At 47.4% G+C, this 27,126-nt stretch overlaps 1 protein-coding gene across 1 annotated transcript; it reads left to right on the top strand.

The window, feature by feature from the left end:
• Window positions 1–917: 917 nt before the first annotated feature.
• On the top strand, window positions 918–27,126 carry LOC125940184 (uncharacterized). The gene is made up of 4 exons (XM_049655975.1): window positions 918–1,200; window positions 17,628–18,204; window positions 22,443–22,661; window positions 24,317–27,126. The coding sequence occupies exons 2-4, from the start codon at window positions 17,656–17,658 to the stop codon at window positions 25,040–25,042; spliced, it is 1,494 nt and encodes a 497-aa protein (XP_049511932.1). The 5' UTR covers window positions 918–1,200; window positions 17,628–17,655; the 3' UTR covers window positions 25,043–27,126.

A 27,126-nucleotide genomic window follows, 5' to 3' on the forward strand; every position in this document is an offset into this window, starting at 1 on the left:
GTGCAGTGTGGTATACAGTGAAAGCGATAGCCTTTGTGATGCATTGTGATGGCGTTTCACTCCCCAGGGATCAGCCATCGCTCATCGGTGGCGCGATGCGCTCAGAGTATCGCTTTTTATCGCTGAGCACTGTACATATGTTACTGAAAGGTGGTGTTTCGCAAAGAGCACGGTTGCGTATCGGGGACAGCAATGCGTGTCGGTCAAATAATTTCGAAATGGATCGATATTTCTTTTTGCTATCGCAAGAGTCGCACCGAAGAACTGAAAGCCGCAGGCGAATGTCGAGGGAACAATGTCATCATTCGTTTATCGCAAGTTATTTTTAACGACGGTTGGGCGACATGGCTATCTTGAAAGAATGCACGTTTGAACTGTTGCACAGATAGCTGTGTACACACATTGATATGATATAATGATAAATGCATTGGGCATGCTTGCACCCGTGCACATTGCATCCGTTAAATAACGTTCTTATCTCGCCAGCGTTTCAATCGTAAGAGTGATGATTGTTGTTCCGTAGCGGGGTAAATTACTAACCGAAGCCAAGTAGCTTTTCTTTTCATCTTTAATGATTGCCTAGAACGTCGACGGTCTGTCGTTCAACTGATGTTATCGCAGTGATAAACCACCGGAAATGACCCACGAAATACAAAATAATTGAATGAAACGATCGTTTGGAAAAACGTTCCCACGGGCAGCATAATTGAAAGTAGTGGTTCCGCGTGATAACCCTGAAAACGTACAGCAACGGATGACTCAAAAGCACTTACTGAGTGCGTCAGTAGGGCTACGTAAATCTTTCTCCTCTCAGCGCACAACCACGCCACTAATTAAAAGCGGCGGGACACTGTGTCTCGGATTGCGGCGAGTGAAGTGATAGTACGCAAATGCCGAAGGTTTCCAATCTGCTTCGCCCGCTTGCTTCTATAGTTTCTGATTTAGCGTCGTTTGCTCCCGGTGGCTTCGTCTGGCTTCGGGGCTTGTGCGAATTTGACTGTTCGGAGTGGATACTAATCTCGAACGTCACTTTCAGCAGTGCCAGTGTATTGTCACTGCCAATGTAATTAGCACATGGAGTTACACAGTCGTTGGCTTGTTTGCTCCCGAAGTCTATCACAGTTCAAGACTGCGAATCCAGTAGAATTTAGTGGTCGACTGTGATACGTGGCTGCTCGCGCTTGGCACCGTATAGAAACGGTAAGTCCTTGCTTGCCTTTTTTTTTTTTGTCAATCACGAACCAGTCCGTTCGTATGATGAGCCGAGCGCGTGTCATGGCTGCCATGCCACTCTCCCGGTCCGCGTCGGTATATTAGTCGATTGATTGACTGATTTATTTATTTATTGTTTAATAATTGGGAAGACACTGCAAACGTCGTCGACTATTTGCTCGCATGCTTGTAAAAAAAACAGTATCTAGCAATGTCGCCCGAAGGTGAAGCATTGAAAGCAGTAGCAAGTGTTAGCGTTGCACTTCAGCTTCTCACACGCTCTTTTAACAATACGCGGAAGATGACAGGAGGCGACGCAGCAGGCGAGGCCAGTTCTGTTCTGCGGCAAGAAGAGCGCCCTGGTCGGAATCAGGCGTGTCGCAAAGCTGGCGCGATGAGGAACGCTGGTTGGGGCGCTACCGGCGTTACATATCGCAGTGATTCCACTCCTGCGCCAAAGTGCGCCAATTGGGATTTACTGCGCCGTCCTGATACAATCGACGAAAATTGCGCCTAACTGCGCCAAACAGTCTCGGATTTGACGACGTCTATCGCCAATTGCACCACCGGGGAATTAAAACGTTCAACGTGACGATAGGGCGAGCCTTAGTTGCAACCTTAGCTGCAAACAGGAGACGAGAAAGCTCTAGCGCGTACGTCCCAATTAAGGTCACTGGAACCTGGAAAGTACCGCAGCCCTTTTCTCTAATTAGCCGCCGCGCCGCCGATTGGTCAGTTGCCGTCAGGTGATCACTTTCCACTATAGATGGCGGATCTAAGCCGCGAAGCAGACAGACATCGCTCGCACACGCCGCGCGTACGAGTCATCAACGACGTCAGATTTTGCATTTTGTATAATTTAGTTTATATGTAACTTTCGTAGATTTAAAACAAAACGAAAGGAAATGCCCGGGTGCACGTTCGGGTGCAGCAACCGCCGGGAGTCCGGGAAAATGCTTTTTGCGATACCAGTGAAGCGGAAAGGGCTGCACCGGATAAAGAGCGACAAGTTCACTCCCACTTGGTGAACTTGTTGATATCGCAAAGCTGAGAAGCTCCTTGCGGTATTTCATCGAACTCCCTAAATGCCATAGTGTGATGGAAAAGCTTCTTCGCGCATTTGCTTTGAAGACTGCGGTTTGCCTTGAGTAAACAAAGCGAGGAGATGCTCAGAAATATGCAGAACCGAGCAAAATGTGGCTCGAAGAGCGACGGAATACGGGCGGCTGTGTCAAAAATAACAAAGTGTAGTGAGAAAACCATTGCAATAAAGATCGATCGACCTGTCAATGTTAAAAATTAAAATATAGATTTTCTCGTGTGTTTAAAACAACACGAACACGACTTGGTTAATTCTGTTGTAGCATCCCTTTTCTTGTAGTGCAGTCAAGGACCGTTTATTTTCGTAGAAATAGATCTGTATGAAACATTTCGTGCGCGGTTAAATCAGTAGCCACGTTAGAAAGCGATAATATCTACGTGTATAAACGATTTTGTGGCAGCGCTTGATACCTAGTCATCCGAAAAAAAAATATTGTGTGACACACGAGCATCGGGATCGCTTTGCATTTAGAACGGGTGGCGCACAGTTGAATGCTTCACTTTCCGACTGCAGTAGCCGACCGATTTTCCGGACTTCGCGGGGACTGAAAAATCGAGCAGTCCGAAACACCGAACAGTCCGAAAAACTCCCCCCCCCCCCCCCCCCCCCCAAAGAGGAAAAAATTGTGAGGCTTAGAGCGGCTTCAGAAAAATGTCGCACTTTCGCCCAAAAGGCGGAGCATCATTGCGATAGCCAATTAATAGACAGCGATACGAAGTCACGATGTTAGTTTTATCGGCCGTATAAAGTTGTAAATATGCGCTTACTAACTAAATAAGCACTGTGTCACGCGCGCACAGGTTACATGAACACATCTCGCTCGATGACCGCGGGCAGATTGACCTTCGCGCTGTCTATTCTCTCGCTTCAACGCGAACGTCGAAAAAAAAGAAAAGAAAAACGGCGCATACGAAGCTAGTGGCACTCGGCGCACGCCCTTTGGACCCATCGCAGATCGCGGGCGCACACTTCGGTCACATAGTAGATCGCTTTCAAGATACGGTGCCTGCGCGGCAGCTCCGTCGGCAGCCGCAAGAGCAGAATGCAACTCCCCACCGTCTCCGCCGCATTCTCCCCGTGCCCCGCGAGCGAACGAAGTCCGCGCGCGGCTCCGGCCGCCTTCCTCTCTAGCGTGCATGAGAATAAATTGCGGTTGCTGGCTGACCCTCGCAAGCTTTCACCCGCACACAGCGTACGGACTGAACAAAAGAAAGAAGAAAAAAAGAAAAAAAAAAAAAGAAAAGCAAGTGCAGCTTTCTAGAACGTTTTGGCGGCCAAGGAAGTGCGGGCATGGCCTCGGAGACGAGGGGATAGCGTGCGTGCATTGATCTTGAAGGCTATACAGGAGGGCACTGGAAGCCAAGCCAGCGGAAAATCCAACATGGCGGCCTCCAAGATCGGGTAGCGTGGCTCGGAGCGAGCGATTTAGTCCGGAAAATAGAACATTGGCTCCTAGATTCGTCTGAAAAATCGCTCGCGAAAATGCATTAGCTCTGTGGGAATCGTGCCGGCACATCTATGAAGTCCGGAATATCCAACAAGTCCGAATTTTTGGAGTCCGAAAAATCCGTCGGCTACTGTACCTGTAATTTACATCGTATCTAGCTAAACGAAATGCGGTTTTGTTTGTGGATTTCACAGGGCCCACTGCGGCAGCCATCGTGCTGTTCTTCACTGTAGCAAGCCTAGAAACCTAGAAAGAGCTGCTCGTCTTTTCCGCGCAGTGTTGCCTGCGCTCGCTCCGGCGGTTGCGGTACTTTCAAAGTTCCAGGTTCCAGTGACTTTAGCAGTGCCACGCACGGCGCTGACGCGGCGTCTGCCTTGCAAGGCGGCTCGACGGCAAAGTGCGGTTTCTGCCGAGGCTCGCGGCTTCAAGGTTAATTGGCGATTCATCGGCGGACGTTATCTACTCTGGAAACGCAACTAGTAGCTTGTTTGAAGCGCAGCATGACGTGGTTATAATAACTGCGTGCCGCCAATGTGTCCATCATTTCTGTTTCTGGATATTACCGATGACATCTGGGAAAACTAGCAATATACGAAATGATATGAATTTGTGTCTGTGTGTCGCATGCACACAAGTGCATTTTTTTCTCCACGATATCTGCAATAGATGGAAATGTTTATGAAGCTTCTCATGAGAACATAACAATTATTCAGGTAATTGAATGTAAATTGCAACTCGCTTTTTCGAAATACTTCAGGATGTGAAAAATCAGCTGCTCCAAGCTGCTCCAAAATGCCAAATTGCCTGCTCCAAAGTGCTCCAAAATGAAATTTCTGATGCTCCAAAAATTGCTCCAAATCATAAGTCTGCAGTAGCATCACTAATATCGGTATTGCCCCATATGGGACCGACGCAAAACCGTCAGTGTTTGTCAGCACCCAAACAAACGATTAGATGTATTTAGCTTGGCGTTCAATGTCTGTCATGCTCCGACCGGTGTATGTTGTGGTACGCCCACCGGTCCCCAGCAGTAACGCTAATGTGCGCGCACAATGCTCGTGCCAGGAACTGAAGCGAGAGCATGTTGTGGTGTGTTGCTTCAGAAACTGAAGCTAGAGCAGTTACTATTGTGCTTCAGTGCGCAAAACGGCGTCTTGTTAAGAAAGTTAGTGGAACGCCAGTGCATTTCTCCGCAAAGTTCGGGAATTATCTCGAAGCTGGTGTTATCCTGAGAATTCGTTCCAAGTGGATCCTCGCCTTGCGAACTCCACGGCTAGAATTTGTATATTGCAATATGGGCCATCAGGTGATTAGTTAAAAACAATTACTGATTTTTTATTAATTAATCGATTATGCGTTTCATTTTTTTTTTACATGTCCGCCTCTTCGAGTAGACGAGCTCATGAACTAGAACTGTCCCATCTGCCACAGGCAACTTTAAAAGTTTTTGAATGCGTTCGCTGAAACACACTGTATTGAAACGCCCATAAAATACGAGCGTTATTTATCGCATCTTCATAGCTTCCGTCGCAATCAAATCTTCGCCGTTCGGGAAGAGCTGCGGACTGTATTTAAAACTAATTGCTTTGTTTGTCTCTTTCCCCCGTGTTCGTGGTTGGCGGCCGGGCTTTCTCCGCTGCTAGACTGAGCCTGAGGAGAAAGTAGTATCGTATGAAGGAGGGGAGTGCTAATGCGGCGGTGGAGCCACCGGACAGAGAGTAGGCCATCGGTGGAGCAGGAACGGCGCTGGTGTCTCCAGACGTCGTTGGTCGGAGAGTCCAGCGCCAACTAGCTCTTTGATACGCACGTGCTGTCGCGCAGAGCTTCCGTGGCTTCCAAAGGCTTAAAGAATGTGGTACGTGGTGGCGTTGTCCCGCGTGCCCATACGTATCGCTTAGGCTGAAGGCTGCGGGGCGCTTTCTAAGCCAAAATCCGTGCTCGACTGCGCGTCTCTTGTGGAGGTGCGCAGTTTGATCTTGCCGGCTTTCCACAGCTTCGCTTGAACGTTGCGAAGCCATCGTCCAGCCGCCGCTGTCGTCACCCTGTCGTGACGCCTACCAAGCAAGTCGGTGATAAGTTGTGTCGTCATGATCAAACACTAATATCCACTTCAGCACTATACAGTCAAACACCTTTATAACGAATTGCCCGGAATCTCCAAAATCCTGCGCTATACAGGCCACTTCGTTGTAAAGGTCGTGCACCGTACGATTCACAATAGCGCAGGCTAAGCACTTCCGTAAAACGAAGTGGCCGTTCTTTGTGAAGAACATAGCCGTTGGGGACGCCTAAATTCGTAGGTCGGCACACTCACTTATGAGTTCACTTAGTCACTTGCACTCATTTCAAAAGGCGTGAGTGCAAATGAGTAGAAGTGCGTGCGACTGAGTGCCAGTGAGTGTGATTGGAAATGAGTGTGAACGTGGTGAGTGCTTGTGAGTTAATCGATGTGAGTGTGAACGTGAGTGACTGCCTGTGAGTGCAGGTGAGTGTGAACATGAGTGAGTGCTTGTGAGTGTGAACGTGATGGGTGCTTGAGCGATAACAAGCATCGGTTCATCTTGCTTGCGAAAAAATGGAAGCACATTGTGATTACTTATTGCGCTAGTAGATTGTGCACACCAAGGTAGAGACCACTCACTAAGGTCGTAACAATCCAAATTTAATGCATGAGTGAGACAATGTATAGCGAATTGAGCGGTTATATTTTTAATACACCTTAGAATATAGATAGGCTGGAGCGCTTATGGCAGACATATCCAAATCATGACCGGCAAATTTTGCCATGACTTCCACTGAGTGAAGACGCTGAATCCTGTGTGATTAGCTACAGCTTAGCTGGTCATCCGCCTTCAGAGGATGGAACGGCTGTTCATTTTTTCCTCCGTCCCTCTTAGACGTACACGTACAGGCTCCGACAAACAGGCAGAGCGGAAGAGGGACTAGCCAAGTTAGCACAGGGTACCAGACACGCACGCTCGCATATACGCACAAAAAGCGAAGATGCAATGATAGATACCGCTTTCTTCTCCCTTTTATGTCTGTTTCGGCGTTAAATGGGTGAGTAAGTATAGGGACAGTCAATCTCTCCCACTATTTCCCGCTCTCCTGGCTGAATCCGAACGAAGGGGAGTTTAGCGAGCATGGGCGGCAAGCATGCACACGTCTGTCACTGACAAACGGCAGATTAAGGTTGGGGCAGTAACGCTATTTATTAAAAACAGTGAAGCGACCAGCGTTGAACGTCGGGCAAAGCGAGATTTGGGTCATCGTCGTTCTCACTTAAGTCACCCAGCTGTTGCAGCGCCACTATTGCTGTATTCGTCATTATTATGGCCCCGCGAGAAACAAAAGCCAATAGCCATCTTGACGACTCGGGCTGACGTGCACGCCGCTGGAGCTCGACCAAGTCATTTTCCGGTGATGGCACGCGTAGCAAGAGAGGAGGCTGGCTGGGGGGGTGTTAATCTCCTGACCCATCCCAAAAGTTTTGCACTACTTTGCACACATATTCAGGCACACATGCACAATGCACACATACTCGTATAGGAAGGTGCTACATGACGTGTTCACGGACTCTGACCATGCTATATCGGTGAGCTGGAGCTCCAGGCGCTATCATGACGTTTTTACAAACTCCGCGCCCCGGAGACGACAGCCTCTGTTTCGCCTAGGGGCCGAAACAGTGTCGTCGAAGCGACGTATATTCTACCTCTGGCAGCCCCGCCGACGAAAGAAGCTGCTTGGGAGAAACCGGCTGCATTTTTGAAGGGGCTTCAGGTCGGGTCGCGTATTAAAATCAAGAACCTACTACTACAGGTGGCGTTTGGGCCAGGAATCCACCAAGCCCATTGATGAGTACGTACTGTCCGGTAATAGGAATGAAGGAAAAAGGGTTTAATTTACATTATTTACACTGGCCCATGGTACGGAAGCCCACTCCATCAGGATCATATTAAACGTCGGAGTTCACATCAGGACACTTCAGAACCACCACTGCATCACAGGTCTCCGCTTCTAATACCGCCGTCTTCCCTAGGAAACCTGAGTAGGGAATCTGGTGACGGTATTTCGGCCAATCACAACCGTCGAATCGGTCGAAATATCCCTCCCATGTTGACGCAACATTCCACCGGGCCCGCCTCCAATGTCGCACCCTCGCCACCGCTTTCTTGAATCTGCGTGGCCATCTGGGAAACCTAAAGCCCCTCCATCCACGCGCCACTTGGCCGGTGAAAACGCGTATGGAGGGGCTTTAGGGAAACCGAGCTCGACGCGGTTCCCGCGGTGTTGGTCGACGTTGGCCCCCTTTCATCATTTAGTGGGCTCGTTTCCACGGATGGCCGTGGTTGTTGTTGCCTCGACGCGCGCGCGGGTTAATAGCAAGTTAACCCCGCAAATAATAATTTGCGGGGTTAACTTGCCAAAGCTATAGGATATGATTAAGAGGCACGCCGCCGTGGAGGACTCCGGATTAACTTTGGACTCCTGGGGTTCTGGCATTACGGCCCCATCGAAATGCGGCGGCCGCGGCCGGGTATCGCACACGTGTCCTCGAGCCCATCAGAGATACTACTAAAGCCACAAGAGATCGACGTCTCAAAAGACAACACAAACACAACAGCCAATAGACGGCGCATTTTATTATTCTCACTTTAAGGTGTCCACTGGTCTAAATTCTAGGATTACAGGTATTCTGGGTTGTTCACCATGTTTGTGATTCCCCCCCCCCCCCCCCCAGAAAAAAAAAATCTTTGGTAGCAAAGTTAAATAAAATCTGCAAAATGTTCCAATTCACTAGTTTCTTCAGGGCTCTAAAAACTAATCATAGCGACATAGCACTTCACCCTCCACTCCTCGCGACGCGGCTTCCTGTCTTCACGTGCCACTCGCCCTCCCAGTTCCGGCGCTTGGTCGGGAGGCGTGAGTTGAGACAATATGTTCTGCTGTTTGCGCATGGATTTTCACCGTATTTTATATTGTGTAATACTTTAGAAACAACGAGAGTGCTGTTAACCTGACCGAAGCTCGTGATTTTGGTGCATTTCAGGAGGGTATCTGCGTTTTTTTGTTTTTTTTTTTGTCGCGTTGTGTAGGCTGTCTACAGCCAGTCGGAAGTGTTTTGAAGCCAGGTCGCTTTCTCCAACCCTGTCCATCTTGCGCGTACTACATTGCTGTATTGTTCCACAGTTTTGACGTGTTCTTGGCATTTATTGTGCGAATGGCTCTCCCGCAGAATCCTTCTCGTTGTTTGGCGGGCCAAGAGTGGAAAAATATTTCCTGCAGCGAAAATAACGTGGATTAAATGCACTCAAGCACGCGAACGGAAGTGGCGTAGCGTTTATTTATTTTCTACGAATACTGCCGATCTCTTCTTCTTCTTCTTTCTGGGGTTTTACGTGCCAAAACCAGTTCTGATTATGAGGCACGCCGTAGTGGAGGGCTCCGGAATAATTTCGACCACCTGGGGTTCTTTAACGTGCACTACAACGCAAGCACACGGGCGTTTTTGCATTTCGCCTCCATCGAAATGCGGCCGCCGCGGCCGGGATTCGATCCCGCGATCTCGAGCTCAGCAGCGCAACGCCTTAGCTGACTGAGCTACCCCGGCGGGTACTGCCGATCTCACCCGAGATCGTTGCTAGGAGGGCATACACATAAATACGAAAGCGCAAGCAAGTAATTTATACATGGAAAGCACTATAACACTAGCTGAATTAATACATGAAATTATTAGTAGCAATAAGCTTGGTATGAGTAAACAAAAATAGAAATCGCGAGAAATGCAATGACAGGATGCGCGATCATGCGATCAGATTATTCAACCAAAATCCCGATACGAATTTTGAAAACATTGTTCTCAGACACTGCACAGCATGTCCATTCATTTCCACCATAGCTAATGTTACGCTTCGCTTGTGTGGCAACCGTTAGCGCGAGCGCAACGCGCAGAGACATTCAAAATCGGGCATGTGAAGACCTTTGCAGACGGCGCCAAAGCACAGAACACCCATACAAACTTAGAGAAGGGAAACTGTACCTTCCACAGTGCAACGAAAATAAGCGTAGCGGTGGCGTTGTGAACTAAAGTAAGCGACCGAGAGATGGCGCTGGCAGAATCGAAACTAATGTCATCATCATTAGGTAGTGAGCAATATGGCCGCTACGGTAGCGGTTCGTAGGGCTGGTCGCGCTGCTCGCTCGCTGGTTTGGGGCGTTTTGTTACCGCTTTCGGGGAGGTATTCGTGTGTACTGTACTCTAACATGACTACAGATATCTTCATTATGTCGCCAGGTGACCGAGAGGCCTCAACTGGCAATAAAACACTTGAAACAAGTAAGCTCACATTGTTTATTGTCAATGATGAATGAGGCAGTACATGATCACAATTTTCGTACAGCTCAGGTGGACTTAATGTTGTCCGTCACTGAGTTTACAACGTACAGAAACACAGATAACCATCTATTTATTGGGACCCAAAGCTGAAATCGAGCGAAGTTTTATCATCGTGTTCGGCGTGCCGTATAGCAGGGAGAACGAAGGTTCAGACAGTGATATTTATGCCGAGCTGCCCTCGTACTTGTATTGCGTACAGTGCTGCTTGACGTTTTATATTCTCTGCGTTCGACGATTTCCGATAGATTAAAGAAAGGAACACAAAAAGTTACTCGGCAAAAATGTACTGTCAGCAAGATAAGCTCGAGCTGCATGCAATGTCTCATTGCTCTCATAACACATTGGCGAGAGGCACGAAGTGTAGGAGGGGGGCGTTATGCGAAATTTACATCACATTTTCTGCTCTTGATATTTTTCTGCTGCGCATTTAGTGTTCAGGTGCGGCAGCAAAGGCTTTGACACAAGTGGAGTACTCGTAGGGAAACCAAGGAACGTTATGGAGACAGCAGTGCTTACAAGGACTTCTAGAAATATTGTGTGAATAAACAAGGACATTAAATCAACATATAAGCAAGCCCAATTAATTCTCACAGATCCTTGGAAAATGGAATTTGTGGTTTCATGTTGAAAAAGAATCTCGGTATAGGTATTCAAACACAGCAAAGAGGTTGCAAGGAGATGAACACTTCAGTTGAGTAACAGAGGTGACCAAGGGAGGCCTCAGCTTGAAGCCAACGTTTCACCAAGCAAACATATTTGTGAGGGCCGAGACGAAGACAAGTTCCCACGCTGAGGTTCCCCTTGCTCGTTCACTGTTGATTAGCTGAATGTTAAGCTGAACTTATTCTGCGAGTACATTTCAAAATATTTTTGGGAGCACACTGTGCACAGGTTTTGTCATCTGCTGTTTGAAGAGACAGAAAATTTGCTTTTAGTGATTTCTCAAGTTTGTGAAGTGTGAAATAGGCTGGCCGGTTGTGTGAGCTTGCCTTTTCTAGCTATCTCTTATGGTGCAGTACTAGCCTAGTTATTGATTTCATGCAAACTGTATATGAGCCTCTTGTAGTAAACAAATCTAAAATCATGCGCATTTCTAATCCTAGCAGTTGCCATGCTAACGTTCCCTTAGATTTTGTCATGTCATATAAATAACTTAAATTGGACCAATAATATAGAGTACGTCATTAGCAGTGCTAATCACATGCTCGGGTACTTATGGCGCAACCTTTCCAAAGCACCGTCTACTTTAGAACTACAGCTTTACAAGACTAATTCGCTGGAAACTTGAATATGCATCTGCAATATGGGATCCCAGTCGTGTTAATCTTATTACTTCACTTGAACTAGTACAAAATAACTATACTTTTATTTCTAATTATTACCATACCACGAGTATAACTTCAATGTAAACTGGCCTAGCACTCATTCCACTAGCTAATCGCCGCAAAGTCGGCCATCTTTTGCTATTTCATAAAATTTTCTATCGCACCACACTTCATGACGACTTCATACTGCGCCCTCAGTGCATTTGAAACTGTGTCGATCATCGCAGTAAGGTAGGAAATGATTTATGGAACACGAAGTCTTTCTTTCATGCCCCGTACGTCTCAGAAATGGAACCACCAAGTATCGTAGCCATCACAGATAACAAACTTTTTTGCAAAAAATTAGCTAACATTGTATAATCAGGAGAATCATTATGTTACAAGAACTCACTGCACGTGTTTGTTTTACTCTACTACTTTGTAACCACTCCCCTCTTTAATACCTGTGGCCCTGAGGGTACTTTAAGCAAAAAATAAAATGAGTTTCACTCAACATGAAGTGTCATTTCCTTAAAATTGCATTAAGCGCTTTTGATCATTTTAAAATTCTTTGCATTTTCATGTAACAAATTATCGTTGTGAGGGAGCATGTGATAATTCGTGGTACTAATGCCCGTCAAATTGATTTGCAAAGAGCAGATGACAGAGTTTGTGCATTAGCAAGTAGGAGCTTGCTACATTGTTTCTGTTCTGATCGTCATGGCTATAATGACTGCAAAAGAAACAAGTTGGGACTGAACATGTTACTTCTCCGATTGTCATAAAGCGCCCTTAAAAGCAACTAAGCTTGTATGTCAAATTTCTCATTCCCGCTCAGTATGATACAGAACTGTAGACTGCTGTTTTCCTAATAGGGCTCACACCTCTCTATCTGGTAAACTTCCAAACATTTCATAGTGAGGCACGTAGTTCAAGAGGACCTGTTGTCATTGTGGTGAGAGTTGAGCATCTTGTGGCTTAGTGTGGGCAGCTTGCAGACCAATAATCTCTCTTTTGTCCGTTTTCCTGAAAAGAGAAATGACAAAGCCATGACACACATGTAAACAAAAAATGGTGAAACAAAAGTTAGTCCCATAAATGAAGAAAAATCACCGTTCTAGTTGGAAGTGTTCAGAAACATACCCTGTGAGGATTCTGGCCCTTGATGTTACTTCCAGTGGAGACACGTTCACAGTTGCCTTCTATGTCCAGAGACAATAGAGTCCAAAGGGATGAGTCCAAATATGAGCAGCGTCTTGGAGGCTGGAGTCGAAAGAAAAAAGAGCCTCAATTACTATGCTGGGAGTGTGCGTGAGTTTGTGATTCATGTATGACAGAGAACAGTGCACGAAACACTTCATGACAGAAAAATGCACAAACACACACACACAACACTGTTTTGAGTGTGCATTTCTTTCAGTGGTGTCCTTGTGTGGGCTGTGCTTAGTCAAGTCTCGATTAGATGACAATTGTTTCTGCCAGATACTAGTAATAAACAGTCATTTTATTATGTCTCAAATGCAGTTAATCTAACTGTATCACCGGAAGTACACTTGTCACTAATGTGCAGTGAATTTAACGCGGTGTATCATTTATGCAGAAACAGCCAAAACTTTTATTTATGCTGTACTCATGTTAGCAATTTTAGCAACTTGGCAAAGTAGCAAGAGCCTCGTTTGAATTGCTTTGGAAGGGCAATAACTTTAGAATTATTACTATTTTCTACTTTTAAGAGATGACGACAGGAATCGGCTTTATTTGCCTCGCATGCAAAGAAATTCAAAGTTGAAAATGCGAAGCACTGCTTTTTTACTCACCGGCTGCAAGGTTAATCCGCTGTAGTCTTCAAGCAGACTGTGCTCGGTTCCAGCGATGAATTTTCGTGCTGGCCAGCACTTTTTCTTTTTTCGAGCAACCAGACGCAACACGGCCAGACGCGGCAGATCACAAACAGCGGAAGCCGTGCATGCAGCCGCCAGTGAAACGCCGCAGCTGAGAAAGTTCACCGTCTTTAAACACGTTCGCTTGGTGGCAGCTATCGAATGTTGGACGCATAAACTGGCTGAGGTATTATTGATATCTAATTAAAATGAACCAGCGTGATGCTGCGCAAAGGAAACGACCACCCCGTTCGCAAATATAACCGCCGTACAATTTGAATCGATAAACGGCACAGACTGCAATCGATACCAGTGGGCTGCCGCTAATCACATGTCAGTGAGGCCTCAAAACCTTTATTCAAGTAACAAAGCACGGACTTTAATAACAGAAGTCCAATAAAAACAATAGACTCCTTATTTTGTAAAAAAGTGACACTGTAATTGTGTTTGTCGGTTATTATATGTACATTAATAGCTCAAATATTGAGTCGTGTTGAGCGCCCCTAGCAGAAAAAATACAAACTAAAGTATTCGACCAAATTACAGTAGCTCCACTTGCGCGCTTAGGCTGGAACGCGCCGTGGTTGATTTTTCGCCCTCTGTGGCCATTTGGTGAACTCGAGAGTTTCCGGGGCCTGGCCAAAGTGCCGGGAGGCGTCAGGTTCCTCCTCTTTAGAGAGGCGCCGACGAGTCGGCGAGACATGACCGTTGGAAGTCACGCCCGTCACGCGAGCTGTGTGTGTACGTGCGTGTGTGCATCAGCGGCGCCTGCTCTTCCTGCGGAGGCTCACCCCTTCTCCCCGTCTGCCGACGCGACAAGTTGGCGCCTGGTGCTTGCATGTGGGCGCAAGAGAGGCTTGTGCCCATTTATGGTCCGATCTTGCGCCTGCGTTCCTGATTGGACCCGACCGTGTCTCGCGTTCCAGGTGGTGTTGGTTCCGGAGTTTTAGTACTGCGGGCAAGATGATTCGTACGCAGCACGCAGGCGCTCTGCGGCACTTGGCAGCGCGTGTCACGACAGCGCTTTTAGTACAAGGAAACGCCTAGGTACGTAAACCTACTGCGCCTTTTGTCTCGCGCTCTTTTTTTACTCTTTGTCTCGCGCTCTCCCGAACAAACGAGAACCACGAGAGTAGAACGTGAGGCTCCCCACGTACCTGCGCGAGATACGCAACGCCGTTTCGTACGCATCGTACGTAGTACTAAAACTGTGTAATATAACCTACTATACGTTCCAGACCGCCGTGTGAATCTCCGCATGGCTCCCATTGGTCGAGTTAATGCAATCGCTCTTTTCGACGCTAGCGCCAAGCCCTTCAGTTATAGGCGGACGATACTTTATCAAAATGGCGGCGTACATGGTGGTTTACGTCGTCGTGGCAACAGCAGCCGGGCGGCAGCCCCTCTCCATAGCTTTTTTTGTTGTTGTGTTTGTTTTTATTATTGTACCGACTTGTTCGGCTCGCTACCAACTCCCCCGCCCCCCACGCCGTGCGCACCAGTTTTTTTTTTTTTTTTTTTTTTCTGTTTGCGTTTGCCTGTGCCCGGCGCGCTTTTTTTTTATGCGCGTGCAACGCAATAGCTTTTTTTTTGTCATAAAATAAAGAATGCACGGCGCGCAACGCGTGAGTACACAAATACTGCCAATGCATCCTTAAAAGCGTAAAGACACATTGGGATTGTCTGTTCCAGACTCCAGTGGTGTGAAGACAAAACCCCGGATGGGATAGAAAGAGATAGCGCGCTGCGCTGTTGATAAGAACTCTGCGTCTAACTTTTGTACTTGCTGTCATGCACTACGTTGCTCTGTCTCTCCACGTTCGCTCGCCCGTTGCGATGTATTAAACCAGCGTGTTTTACGTCGTCTTGTCTGCCTGCCGTTCCCTCCTCGATGATCAACGCCCGAGGGGGCAAGCTCCGAGCGAACGCTGTTCAAGCTCGAAGTTACGAAGTTGTTTAAACATAAAACGTTAGTAACGGATGGACTAAGCTCATTCGGTTTTCTAATTGTGTAAAGGAAATATGAGTATTTAAAGCAATTTGGGTTAAAGGTGTATTTATTACGTGTTCGAGAGTGCTTGTGGCGTGTTGACCTAGAACGATTCGAAGAACTTAGTACGGATGTGTCAATGTTTATGGCACCATGAATAAATTGAAACAAAAGCTTTAGTCGTGCTAGTATTGCCCTACTTTGCGGTGCTAATAAATCAGCCCTTCTTAATAATTCCGCGACGAATGCGTGAACTTGGATTTATTATAAAATAACCTTATTACCTTCCTCTGGATCCCCTGCATTCTTACAATGAGTTATTTTGTGTGCCGAAACCAAACAATATTGGCGTACTCCAGCAGAGGTCTATCAAGCATTTTGTAGGCCAGCAGACTTGTATCTGGGGGCACAAGACGAAGGCATCTTCTCAGAAAGAAGAGTCGCTTTAGTGCTCAGCATGTACATGCATTTCCACTTGAGGTTATGTTGTTAACATGGGTTTGCGATCGGAGAGCGTGTGTTAAAGTGACACCTAAATAATAAATACACCAGTTAGAAGTGTGTCCTTAATAATGTAACTAAAATCAGATATAGGTTTCTTTCTACTTGCTGTTAGCGTTACAGATTTTTGGGCATTTAGAGTCATCTGCCACTCCTGACACCAAGAAAAGGTAGAATTTTGTATATGGTGATCATCACTGCAATTAATTTCGCGCTACGAAGCGCAATCGTCAGAGACGTATGTTACCATGTAATGGGGAAGGCAAATCGTTTATGTATATTAAAAATAAAACTGGGCCCAAAACACTGCCTTGGCGCACTCCCGGTGTAACAGGTGCTAAATTGGAAGCTTCGTTATGAATATACACGAATTGTGAGCGACCTAGGTCGGCACACTCATGAGTTCGCTCACTCACACTCGCACTCATTTCAAGGACGTGAGTGCGAGTGAGTACATGTGAGTGGAGGTGAGTGCGAGTCACTGCCATTGAGTGTGAGTGGAGGTGAGTGTGAACGTGGGTGAGTAGTGTGTGAGTGACTGTGAGTGAGTATTCTCCCACCCTGCCGACCTATGCTTACATTCCTTCGTTGTGCCGGCAAATTCGTTGTAGTGGTCTTCGTCGTAGAGGCGTTCGCAATAAAGTCTAGCGCCTCTACAACGAACGCCTCTGCAACCAAATTACCTGCATAACGAAAGAACAATTCTGTCCCGGTTATATTGTGAGCTGTGTGGCGCGCGACCTTTACAAAAAAGTATGACGAATGATTTTGGAAGCCCCAAGCAATACGTTATAGAGGCGTCTGACAGTACGTATAAAAGAGAGGAAAACGGCCGGGACATAATTAATCCTTCGTTATCCAGGTCGTTTTGCTGTAAAGGCGTTCGTGGTAGAGGCGTTAGATTGTACCTAGGAATTAATTCGAGCGTGTTCGTTTGATTTGTGCAGTCACCTAAAGCTATTCGCTTACTTTGAGAATCATATTTGATGCTTTGTGCCCTAATTCTCGGAATTCTCGTACACGATGCTGCATGGTTGTACAACACGCCAAGATTCCAGCTCACTGTTTACATCGTGAGGACCTTCTCCGACTTCGCGTCCCATCTGGAGTATCCGTGACTGAATGAAATGTTCTTCGTCGACCGTTGCTTGGTGTAGCTTTTATAAACTTTTTCGCTCTTCTCATCAAAACGATCGGCAGTGCTTCCTGTGACGACTGCGTCAGCAAGCAAACTGTCTCACTTAGTATTGACCATTGACCTCACGACAGAACTCAGAGGTGGTCACTCGAGCATGCTAGCCCTTCTCGATTACAGGTCCTTTTTGGAGTTGGTGACCCCGCAGCCGCAGAATCGGATACCGGCTTCATTGTCGTTTCGCCAGAAAGCGATGAAGGAACTGCTCTGCTTTCTCTGTTCAAGCGAATCATTTAAATGACTAATATTGCAGAGCTTTCTTGGAGGGTTGGTGCATTACTTCGGTTCTTTCATTTTTTTTTCTCTATGCACACCTCTCATCCAGTGTAGGGTGTCAACCGGATTTACGTCTTTCTGATTATCAGTCAACCTTTTCCATCTCGCTTCACCACCATCAAGCTGGCCTTCCTGCTTTGTCAAGTTCGCTTACATTGTTTATTTCTAGATACAATAGCGCAATATATAAGCCGTTAAAGAGAGGTTTACTGTGTTGATATGTGCTGCGTGTAACATACCAGCCATTAGCCGTTAAAAGAGAGGTTTACTGTGTTGATATGTGCTGCGTGTAACATACCAGCTCATTTTCTTGTTACTTCCAGGCATTACTGACAGTACAGGTACCGCAGAATGGAGCTGTTGAGAGAGTTCGGAGATCCCAAAGACCTGCTGCTCGCCCAAGATCACATCATGCTCAAACTGGAAACTGCTTGGCCACCGGACGTGACCGTTCCCGGAGGGCTCTCGTTCGCTGACCATGACAGTCTCCTCCTCATTGCGAACCAAACATCTCTGGTTTCCGCAGCGAAGAGCTCGTTGCTTCGAGAGGCGATCATCCCGAAGGCTCTGTTCTGCGGTTGCGCGCCTTTCGACTCCTCGGATCGCTACGCTAGCGCCGCTAGACAGCTGCTCCGACATGCCCAGGAGATATGCATCCTGCACAACCGGGACAAGGTGTACAAACTTATTCGCATGTTCCCGAACGTGAAGGTCCTTTGCTTGCCGCACGATCTTTGCTTACATCTCTTGGAATTGGACGAGCCCTGCAGGGATCGCTCCGCACCGCTGGTTGAGCGATGTCAACTGAGGGAGTTAGTGGGCAACATTGGAAGCCTGTGCAAAGGCCTCCTCGGCATGAGCCCCGAAACTACGCTGGCTGTTATACGCACGTGTCCTGACGTAAGTAACGACGTCATCCGCAAACAACTTAAACCTTCCCAGTGCTGCGTTTAACAGCTGTATACTTTTGCATGGACTCGACGGTGGGACAACCGCCGTGGTCGACCAGTAAGTATAGCGATGCATGCGTAAAGCGTAGATTTTATGTTCGGCTCTACCCACCTTACAAATTTCTGTAGTGCAGTGGCTGCATTATGCACATCTAGTACGCACACTAATATCATACACATCTGTGCTGTACGAACGGTTATTCCAATCGCGTTACGTCGAACCTGAGAGTTAGCCATTAAATGTCCAAACGTCAAAGATATGGCGATCTCCATGTCCCGTTGCTCAGCCTACATATCCAGGGTGTTTCAGGGAACACTTTCAAAATTGATTTAAGGTTGCCTGCGGCAGATAGCACAATTCTAGTTCATGAGCTGGTCTACTCGAAGAGGCCGACATTACTTCCACAAGAAATTGGAATACATAATCGAATAATTAACAGAAATTCACTAAGTTTTAACTAATTACCTGATGGCCCGTATTGCAATTTACAAATTGTAGCCATGAAGTTCGTAAGGCGGATCCACTTGGAATTAATTCTGATCGGCCCCTGCGGCCGATTTTGGTTCGCAGCGCACCTAGCGGGTGTGTGGAATCTACACAGACTCAGAGACTGGGGCCGCAGAAAAACTAATCTCGAAGGCTATTTTCTGGTGATTAGAACAATTACACGGCCTCCAAGATCGCTTCCGTGCGAGTGTTCGTCCCGGAGGCTATATTTCGATTTCTTTAGCTTGCATGCATCGAGTAGCTTCGTGTAAGCTGTACCGCCAGAGCAGCAAGCACACGATGCCACTGTGTGTTTATGAAAACATTTTAAATAAACATGACAAGTGTTGGAAGAGACGAAACATTTTATTTTCAAGTCATATGCTAAGTAAGCACATGCACACTCTTTTTGCGCAACGTTCGATGAACGCAAGCACAGAAAGATGGTTACACCGCACAGTGCAAGACATGCCAATACAGGTGCCATATGTTGAGAATAAATTTCACAAAAGGAATAAAGAGGCGATATTATGAAAAACCCCACAGAACAGTAAAGCTGCGAAAGACAGCATTAGCATTAAAGAGGAAAACAACGCTCGTCCATTGACGCCTAAACTCCAAGGCTCTACATCTACATCTACCTTTCTTATTAAGTGGTAGTTTCGGGCTGCATAGTAAACAAGCATAGTAAATAAGCATAGTAAACAAGGAATGAATGCTGCTCACTGCAGTTGTCAGCCAAACCCGCTCTTTCCCTGTCCTGCCGTTGTTACTGCACCACGCAACACAGCAGTAATTCCCGTAGTACTTGACTACGGACGGCATGACCTGAAAAAAAATATTGGTTGTGTCCTCTCTCCCGCCTTCGCACAAATTTTCACCTACGCACTTCACATCGCCCTTTCGCCAAAAGTGTCACGTGGAATTGCCGCAGCTAAAGAAAAAGCAACCTTCGTTGCCATGCATTCCTTACTGAGGCAGGAGTGTTTATTCAGAATACGTCGTAGCCACAGCTTACAAACATTCTTCTCAATTCGCAAGTTCTCTCTAACTGCGCTCGTAACGAAGGCTTCAAGCAATCTGCGCACACCACGAATAACGATCCTAAGCATAACTGCATTCTTTCGCACAATTGCACACACATGCACTCAATTCAGACTACGTATACCGGCGTGTGCCGACTCAGTTTATCGCGCCAAGAAACGATTTTCTCGCAAACGTGCTGCGCAGCATTCCAAATTGCTGTTTCTTACACAATGTGAAGCAATCCACGAACATCATGCGCGAAGTTAAGAACACAAAAAAAGCTCTCTGCGCCGAACAGCCCAACGCGACAAATGTCAATTTACGGCTGAAGTGACAAGTATACATAAGCAATTTGCAAAGTAATGAAGGGAAAAAAAGAACGTAATGAAGGCCTTCTTACCAAGCAGCAGCCAAGCAGACAGACGTTCTGGCAGACGAACCCAGCAAAGACCACGCATACGTTATCGCACATCTTTTATAGCGTCGCCTTGCCTGATCACACCATGGCCGATATTTTGTAGCGATGCGTTATGCTTTATTCTATATACTAGTCTTATCCACCGCTCACGGCCGGCTGATCCCGTTGATAACGTCTACGTCTACAGCCACATAGACAAGTAGACGTATAGTGCACTGGAAAAGTTACTACAGTAGATAACTAGTACGCGCGTTCTCTTGGAGACAGCGAGTGTTGTATTACCCTCTAGCGGGCGGCATGAAGCAGCGTAGCTCGGCCGCTTTTAGGCTGGAGTGGCCACTCTTGTAATCCGTATGTTACTCTATGGTGCGGCGTCGGCAACGCCGTTTCCGGTGTTGCTCATAGCGCCGGTGTTGTGATAAGACTGGTATCGGCCACGGCGCTGTTCCTGCTGTTTCGTGAAAACTTATAGCGTCCTCGATCACCCGCACCGGCGCGCACCAACCATGCTCGATAAAATCCCTATATAAGAAAAGTACCGCCGTCTACTCTTTCCTCCGCCGCTTCCTCTCCTAAAGCGCTTTCTTTTTTCTTTACTTTTTGCTTGCGAAAGCCAAGTCGAAGGTGGCGCACCTAGAAAGTCCACGTTGAAGCTTTCAGGCCGGGCGCGCGCCGCCGCTGCCGCCGGCGACTGCGGCTGCGCAGAGGACTTTCAACATGGCTCTGAAGCGATAAAAAGAAAATATAAAGAAGTGAAAAGCGCGTGCTATCATCGTCCAATCGGAGATACAGGAGAGAGAGAAGCGGCGTTTATCAAAGGATGGCGGTACTTTTCTTATATAGGGATTTTAATCCTCGATCACCGGAAGCGCACCCTGTTGGGGCGGTTTTCCGTTGCCCCGTCTCGCACCGAGAAAATCGGCGGTGCGCCGGGGTGCAATCCCAGCAAGCACTGCGGGACGCGCGGCGCGCGCGCGCACCGTCGACTGCGGAACCGTGCACGCTCTGGCCCGATAACTGCGGTTGCACGGAGTTAACTAGTCGAGATGTCGGCAATGAGAAAGGAAGCGCTGCTAGTTGCCGCAATCGATGAGTTTTTTTCAAGTTCGTCTGACAGCGAAGACGGCATGCTGATCGACCTCGTCCAAAAACAATGTGGTGAAGAGCGGTCGAAAGTGGACAGGTTCGTTGAACGGGTCGTCAGGTGCCTGGACGACACCGGAGTAAGGAGGTTATTTGGCTCCCCATCTTTGTGCTAATAGAACTTGCTGAGAGCGGGCCGCGGAAGCGCACCGCGCTGTGTTGCTGACAATACGCTCGACTGCCCGCGCGTGAGTTGCTGAAAACGAATATTTACTCGCCATAAAATCGTTCATTTCATCCGCCGACATCGCCACATTATGTGTCTTGCGATTAATTATAAAATCCATTGGTGTATGCTTGTAACCAGGTATGTCGGAGCACGCAGTTTGACAAGGTTAGAGTGCTTGCCGCGGATGCTCTGCACCTGCAAACAATAAAATGTGCGCGCAGCGCGTTTTGCGCACGTTTTGCGCGCCAGGGGCAAAGTGGCGCTGCATGCAAGCATCTGCACGGGGTGCAGTTTTGTCCTCGATGTTGACCCTCCGCAGTGCGCCACCACCGCGGTGCACAGCGCACCGTTCTGGTTTCGGGGCAACCCCGGGGCAAGGTGATCGAGGACGCTATTATTATCAATGTTATGTGTGCGCATGGGTGTAATGACAGAAAAATTCAATGAAAAAGTCGAAAAATAACTTGCACAAAAAAAGAAGAAAAAAAAAAAACAGTCGCAGACGCTACATGAAGCAAAATATTGCACCGGCTGTTCTTTATCGTTTCGTTGTGCCTTTTGGTTTTGTAATCACGTACAAGCGCGTGCTCATTTGCCTTCCATATTTAACCATTTTTCCTATACTAAACCCTCAGTCGGGGCTTGTTGAAACATGTCCCTTAGTTCTTTGTCTGTTAGCAGTGCTGAATTTTCATATCACTTTAAGAATAGGAGGTGCAGTCTGAACGCAGCACGTAAGGTGGCCGGTGTTCTGTTAACGGGATCAGTGACATTGAAAGAGAAAAGAGTCGACGGAGGGAGATGATTAGCAGCAGCGATTGGATTAGAAAGATTGGTTAGCATGGGTTTAGAAGATTCACGAACGTCTGGAGATTTCTGATGGCGGGATGGAATAGGTAACGATGATGATGACGTGTTGTTCATGTTGGTCTTATCCCTCTTTAGCTGCGTCGCATCGACTCCTGGTGGGCCGTAAAATGCTACGTGGGACCTTATGGCTTGGCCACCTCATCGGCGCATCGAAGAGCAAGGAAGTTAACCCACCTCTGGCTCGGTTTGCTTGACAACATGTCAGGTGGACGGGCAGAGGATCCAATGAACCCGATGACAGCAGTCGACGTACCGCTTGCTGCAAGAATATTTTCGTCCGTCCAAAGTTTGCAGGTAAGAGCGCATCTTCGGGAGTACGTAACGTCAACAATAAACAAGTTTAGGACACAATAGAAAGATCCACCCGTAAAACTCTACACATGATCACGTGGTGTCCTATGTGTTCAAACTACTGTGCCAACTTCGCGCTTACTCTTCGCCACGATGCTGTACCAACTTCCTCTTTAGGCATGCGGCGAAGTAAGTGGTATTTACCATTCGGACTGTAGGTTTAAGAGGCCTATGGGATGTCTCGGTGACAATAAATTAGCGATTGAATTTAGCACGTAGGTTTATTCCGGTGGCCACAATCTCACTTTCGTTCCAATTGACATCATGTACATAAACTTCAAAGAGCGTTTATGAAAAGTCATCTAATCGCATGCGCAAACGTATATAAGAAGCTTCCTTCATTATTGGTGCCATTGTGAGTAAGAATTCCGCGGGGAACTTTCAACATAAGGTTAATTTTCATTTGATCAGTAGTACAAGTTTCTGGTTGACATGCTTTAAGCTGACCAAAAATATTTCCTCATTGCTTTTCACATCAATGTTGAGGCAGCGTTTCGAGTCTGTACTACAGCTGAATCGAAAGGTAATGGCAGGGTACTTTGTCCTTTTTATAAACTTGTGACCCACCATTTCAACGCGATAGCGTTAAGGCCCCGTGTCGCAGAAAATCGGGTGCTTGGATCGGGTGCTCGGGCCCACGAACAAATGTCATGAGACAAAACACCGACAGCGCATACGTTATGTTAAATCTTCTCAGACTGAAATATTAAAAGTACGAAACAATAAGAGAAGATCGGCCCACGCAAGAGGCCACGTTTCTACCAGAAACCTGGCCTTCGCGCATAGCGTTCGCCGCCATCGTTTCCCAGTAAACAGGTATTTTCGCAACTTGTACTCTCCCACTCCAGCCGTTTAAGCTGCAGTTTCTGGGAAGCGTGAGAAGTAGTCAGGGTGCTTTGAATGCTATCTCGTTAAACCCTTAAAGGCGAAACTGAAGCGTCCTCGAAATTTTAGTAGTGATTTTATTGAAGAATAAAATGACGCTTATTATAGATGCGAAGCATCTTATGGTCGGGGCTATGTCACTCCCTCCCTCCATCCATCCGCACCACACCCCTACTGCGCATGCGCATCCTGCTCCCCCTCCTCTCTTTGTCTCATCTCTCCTCTCGGCATTCCTCCTCTCCTCTCCGACGCTCCTCTCCTCTCCGGATCGCGCAACGAATGGCAACACCTGCGGATCAACCTTTCCCTTTCCCTCAAGAACCACTTATCATCCTGCGGATCCGCGCGCGATAATGCGAAGCAGCTTAGCTTAGAGGCGCGACGGTAGGCGCCCCAGAGGCACCGGCAACAGTCACCAACGCCGCGCGCGTTCGGTGAGAACGCGGGCAAAACGCCGACGGCGCCGACAACAGTTCTGCACGTTGCTGGTGCTGCTGCTTGTCCAAGTTTATACAGCCGATAAAACTGCCTTGAGTCGACCCCATGGCTGCATCGCATACTACTCAGGGTTCCCCTACGGGAAGATGGTGTAATTTTTTTTGTTCTAGCTTAGACGATTAGGTCCCTTATGGAAACAGTCATATATAGAGAAAATCGTGTTGAATAGCCGCATTTTACAATGAAAAATGTAGTTACACGCTCCAACATTGCAGGTGGTTGTGGAATCGCTGGACACACTCGCCAAGATCTCGGCATTCTGTAACCTCCGCAGCCTCACGGTGGAACTCAATCCCTGCATAGCGCTTGCCGACGTGGATTCGGAACTGCAGCATGCACTCAGAAGACTATCGCGGCTCGAAGAACTGGCTCTCGAAAATTGTGGTGGTCTGCGGCTCTCCACAATCTCGAGGCTGTGTCCCAAGCTCAAAATCCTGAAGCTGGAAGGGTGCGTGGTATCAGCAGAAGATACGCTTGTTGACGGCGACGCCTTCCCTAATCTCGAGTACATCGACGTGAACATCAACATCCTGAAGGTCGCTTGGAACGCATTCTTGTCCGCCACTCACGACACGCTGCGTACCGCGCGCTTCGTCCACGACAGCATGTGTTTCGAATTTCTACAATACTGCGTCCGGTACGGTCGACACCAACCATTTTCGCGTCTCGAACACCTGACCTTGAACACGAACATGTCGCTACGTGAATCGGAAGTCCACCCCGAAGACCTGCACGACGTAATGAAAGCCCTACCCGTTCTTCGACACCTAGAAACGGACAGTTACGACTTGCGACTGTTCATGGAGAATTACTGCGTTCCACGTGGTCGGCTATCCTTGTCCTGGATTGAATGCGTCTACTGTGCCGTCCATAGACCAGATTTAGCGTTGTTTGAGAAAATGTTGGCATCTGCCATGGGCAGTCTGGTCTATCGCCAATAGGGGAATAATCCATACTTGTGCAGTGGGCTGTCCTCAGCGTGTGAGCATTTGGCAAACGTGTACAGACCAGCGACAACCTACGGACGGACGGTGAGATTCGGCGGCGACGCGGTGTGTTTAGTTTCTACAGTACTGTGCCCGGCACGGCCGACGATGATAGGTGTCGGCCGTGAGGCACGGCCGGCGTCTCGAACGAGTGATCTTCGAGCCGAAACAGTCACTGCGTGCGTTGTCTCTCAAGCCCGGGGACCTTCACAACGTGCTTTATAAAGACCTTCCGCGCGCTTTGCTACTTGGAGACGGATAGCTATGACTTGCGGCTCTTCTTCGACTACTACTGTGCTCATCGTGGTCGTGTGTGCTTGTCCTAAGTTGGATGCCTCGTTGTGAGGTGCACAAGCCACATTTTGCAAACTTTGACTAAATTGCGGCATGGTGGCCCGCAAGGACGACCCCAGTAAGCAATGCAACATATTCGCGTGGTGGTCACTCTTTTGCGTGCGAGTGTTCTGCGAACGCTCGTATAGGACGAGCATCGGCGGATATAATTCTGGTGACGGTATTCGTAATCCCTCCACCCCCCCCCCCCCTCCCCCGTTGAGGCTGAATGCCAACGAGACTGCTCTGAAGATCTCGGCGCATCCATGTTTCATTGCGCAGTAGTGTTCCTTTTCAGAAAGTTGTGTATCACTGGCACAAACTGGGCGTGCCTGCCCGACAAATGGCTTCTGCTGTTGTTCCCGCTAGTTGCAGCTTCAAACAATAGCGTTTGACCACAATAGTTTTGGCGAGTTAACCTTTCGTGTGATACGATTGTTCCAAAGGTGAATCGCTAAAATGAAAGTGCATTCGCAATATACATGGTGTCTGAACTGTCAGGCGCCAAGATTGCAAGATATGCAAATTCCACCTAACTGCACGGAACCAAGGTAATGTTGTTTGCCGTCGTCTGGAGGTACTCAATTAATTTTTTTGCATGCCGCCTAATTACATAATTACTCTTAATTATTGAACTTCTTAAATATTATAATTAGATAAAAATTGTCAGTGAGAAAATGGCAGAGCAACATGAAAAACTCCCGATACAGCTTTCTGTTGCTCAATACGTCCTACATAAGTGTTTTTCCGAGCGTGAAAGAACCCGCCAATACACGCAATGTGCCTCGAGTGGCCAATCGCGCGGCAATTTTGCATGTATTCGCGGGCAAGAAATTTGGATATCGCGCGATGTACTAGATCGGTCTCTCTTTTCGTCGCTTTTTTTTCTCTTTACATCGTTCTATGTTTCTTGGGAGAGCTATTGTTTGCACTTCGAGTGAAGCAGCAAGAATAAGTAAATAAATGCATAAATAAATAGGTTTGCATAGGCGTTTTGTGTCTTTCCTGTGACTTTTATGTCTCTATATTGATCTCAGAAACCTTAGCAATAAAATGATGGAGCAGCGGGTAGCGTAACCGCCGTCGTTTACCCTTTTCGCGACGATCCCGTGGGCGCTGCCATGTTTGATCACGTGATGACGCGTCCATTGCTTGCCTCAGCTGCCTCCGTTGCCTACGTGTTTACAATGGATGTAAACAGGGGCGGATCCAGGTTTTTTCTTCTGTCAATGACGATGATGCTGATGGTAGTAGCCTTTCTTATTTACCGAAATTCACTGTTTCTGCACACGATAAACTCGCCTCTTATAGTGCAATAGTGCAACACCTATAGCGAAGCTGGGGCCGTATTCGGTTTCTCCGAACTTATAAGAAAAGGACATTGCCCAACGCAGCCATGTGCTTGGTGGATGTACGTGCCTGATACTATATCTGTCTGTATTGTTTCTGATTATAAAATTTAGAATCATCTGTTGCAGATTGGTTATAGGTGTGTAAGCACGGGTCCGTCTTTGGAGTTCTGTTGGGATACGTTGATTTCTTTAACAAGCTTCTTGGTGTTCGGCTGAGACACCTTCGTTTGCTTTGGAGGACTAACGCTTCCGCTCCAACGCGCCAACCACTACGCTGGTTGTTTACGATATGCGAATCACCGCGTATATAGTGGGCGTAAGTTTGCGTGCGAGTTGGGGTAGATGTGTGTAGAT

This window comes from Dermacentor silvarum, chromosome 9, assembly GCF_013339745.2.
Source record: "Dermacentor silvarum isolate Dsil-2018 chromosome 9, BIME_Dsil_1.4, whole genome shotgun sequence".
NCBI classification, from domain to species: Eukaryota; Metazoa; Arthropoda; class Arachnida; order Ixodida; family Ixodidae; genus Dermacentor; species Dermacentor silvarum.

What these genes read in the sequence shown, in the direction of transcription:
- LOC125940184 (XM_049655975.1), top strand. Translation starts at nt 17,656, where the DNA reads ATGGAGCTGTTGAGAGAGTTCGGAGATCCCAAAGACCTGCTGCTCGCC. An exon ending in TTATACGCACGTGTCCTGAC is followed by an intron (nt 18,205 to 22,442) that starts GTAAGTAACGAC and finishes ATCCCTCTTTAG; the next exon opens with CTGCGTCGCATCGACTCCTG. An exon ending in CGTCCGTCCAAAGTTTGCAG is followed by an intron (nt 22,662 to 24,316) that starts GTAAGAGCGCAT and finishes CCAACATTGCAG; the next exon opens with GTGGTTGTGGAATCGCTGGA.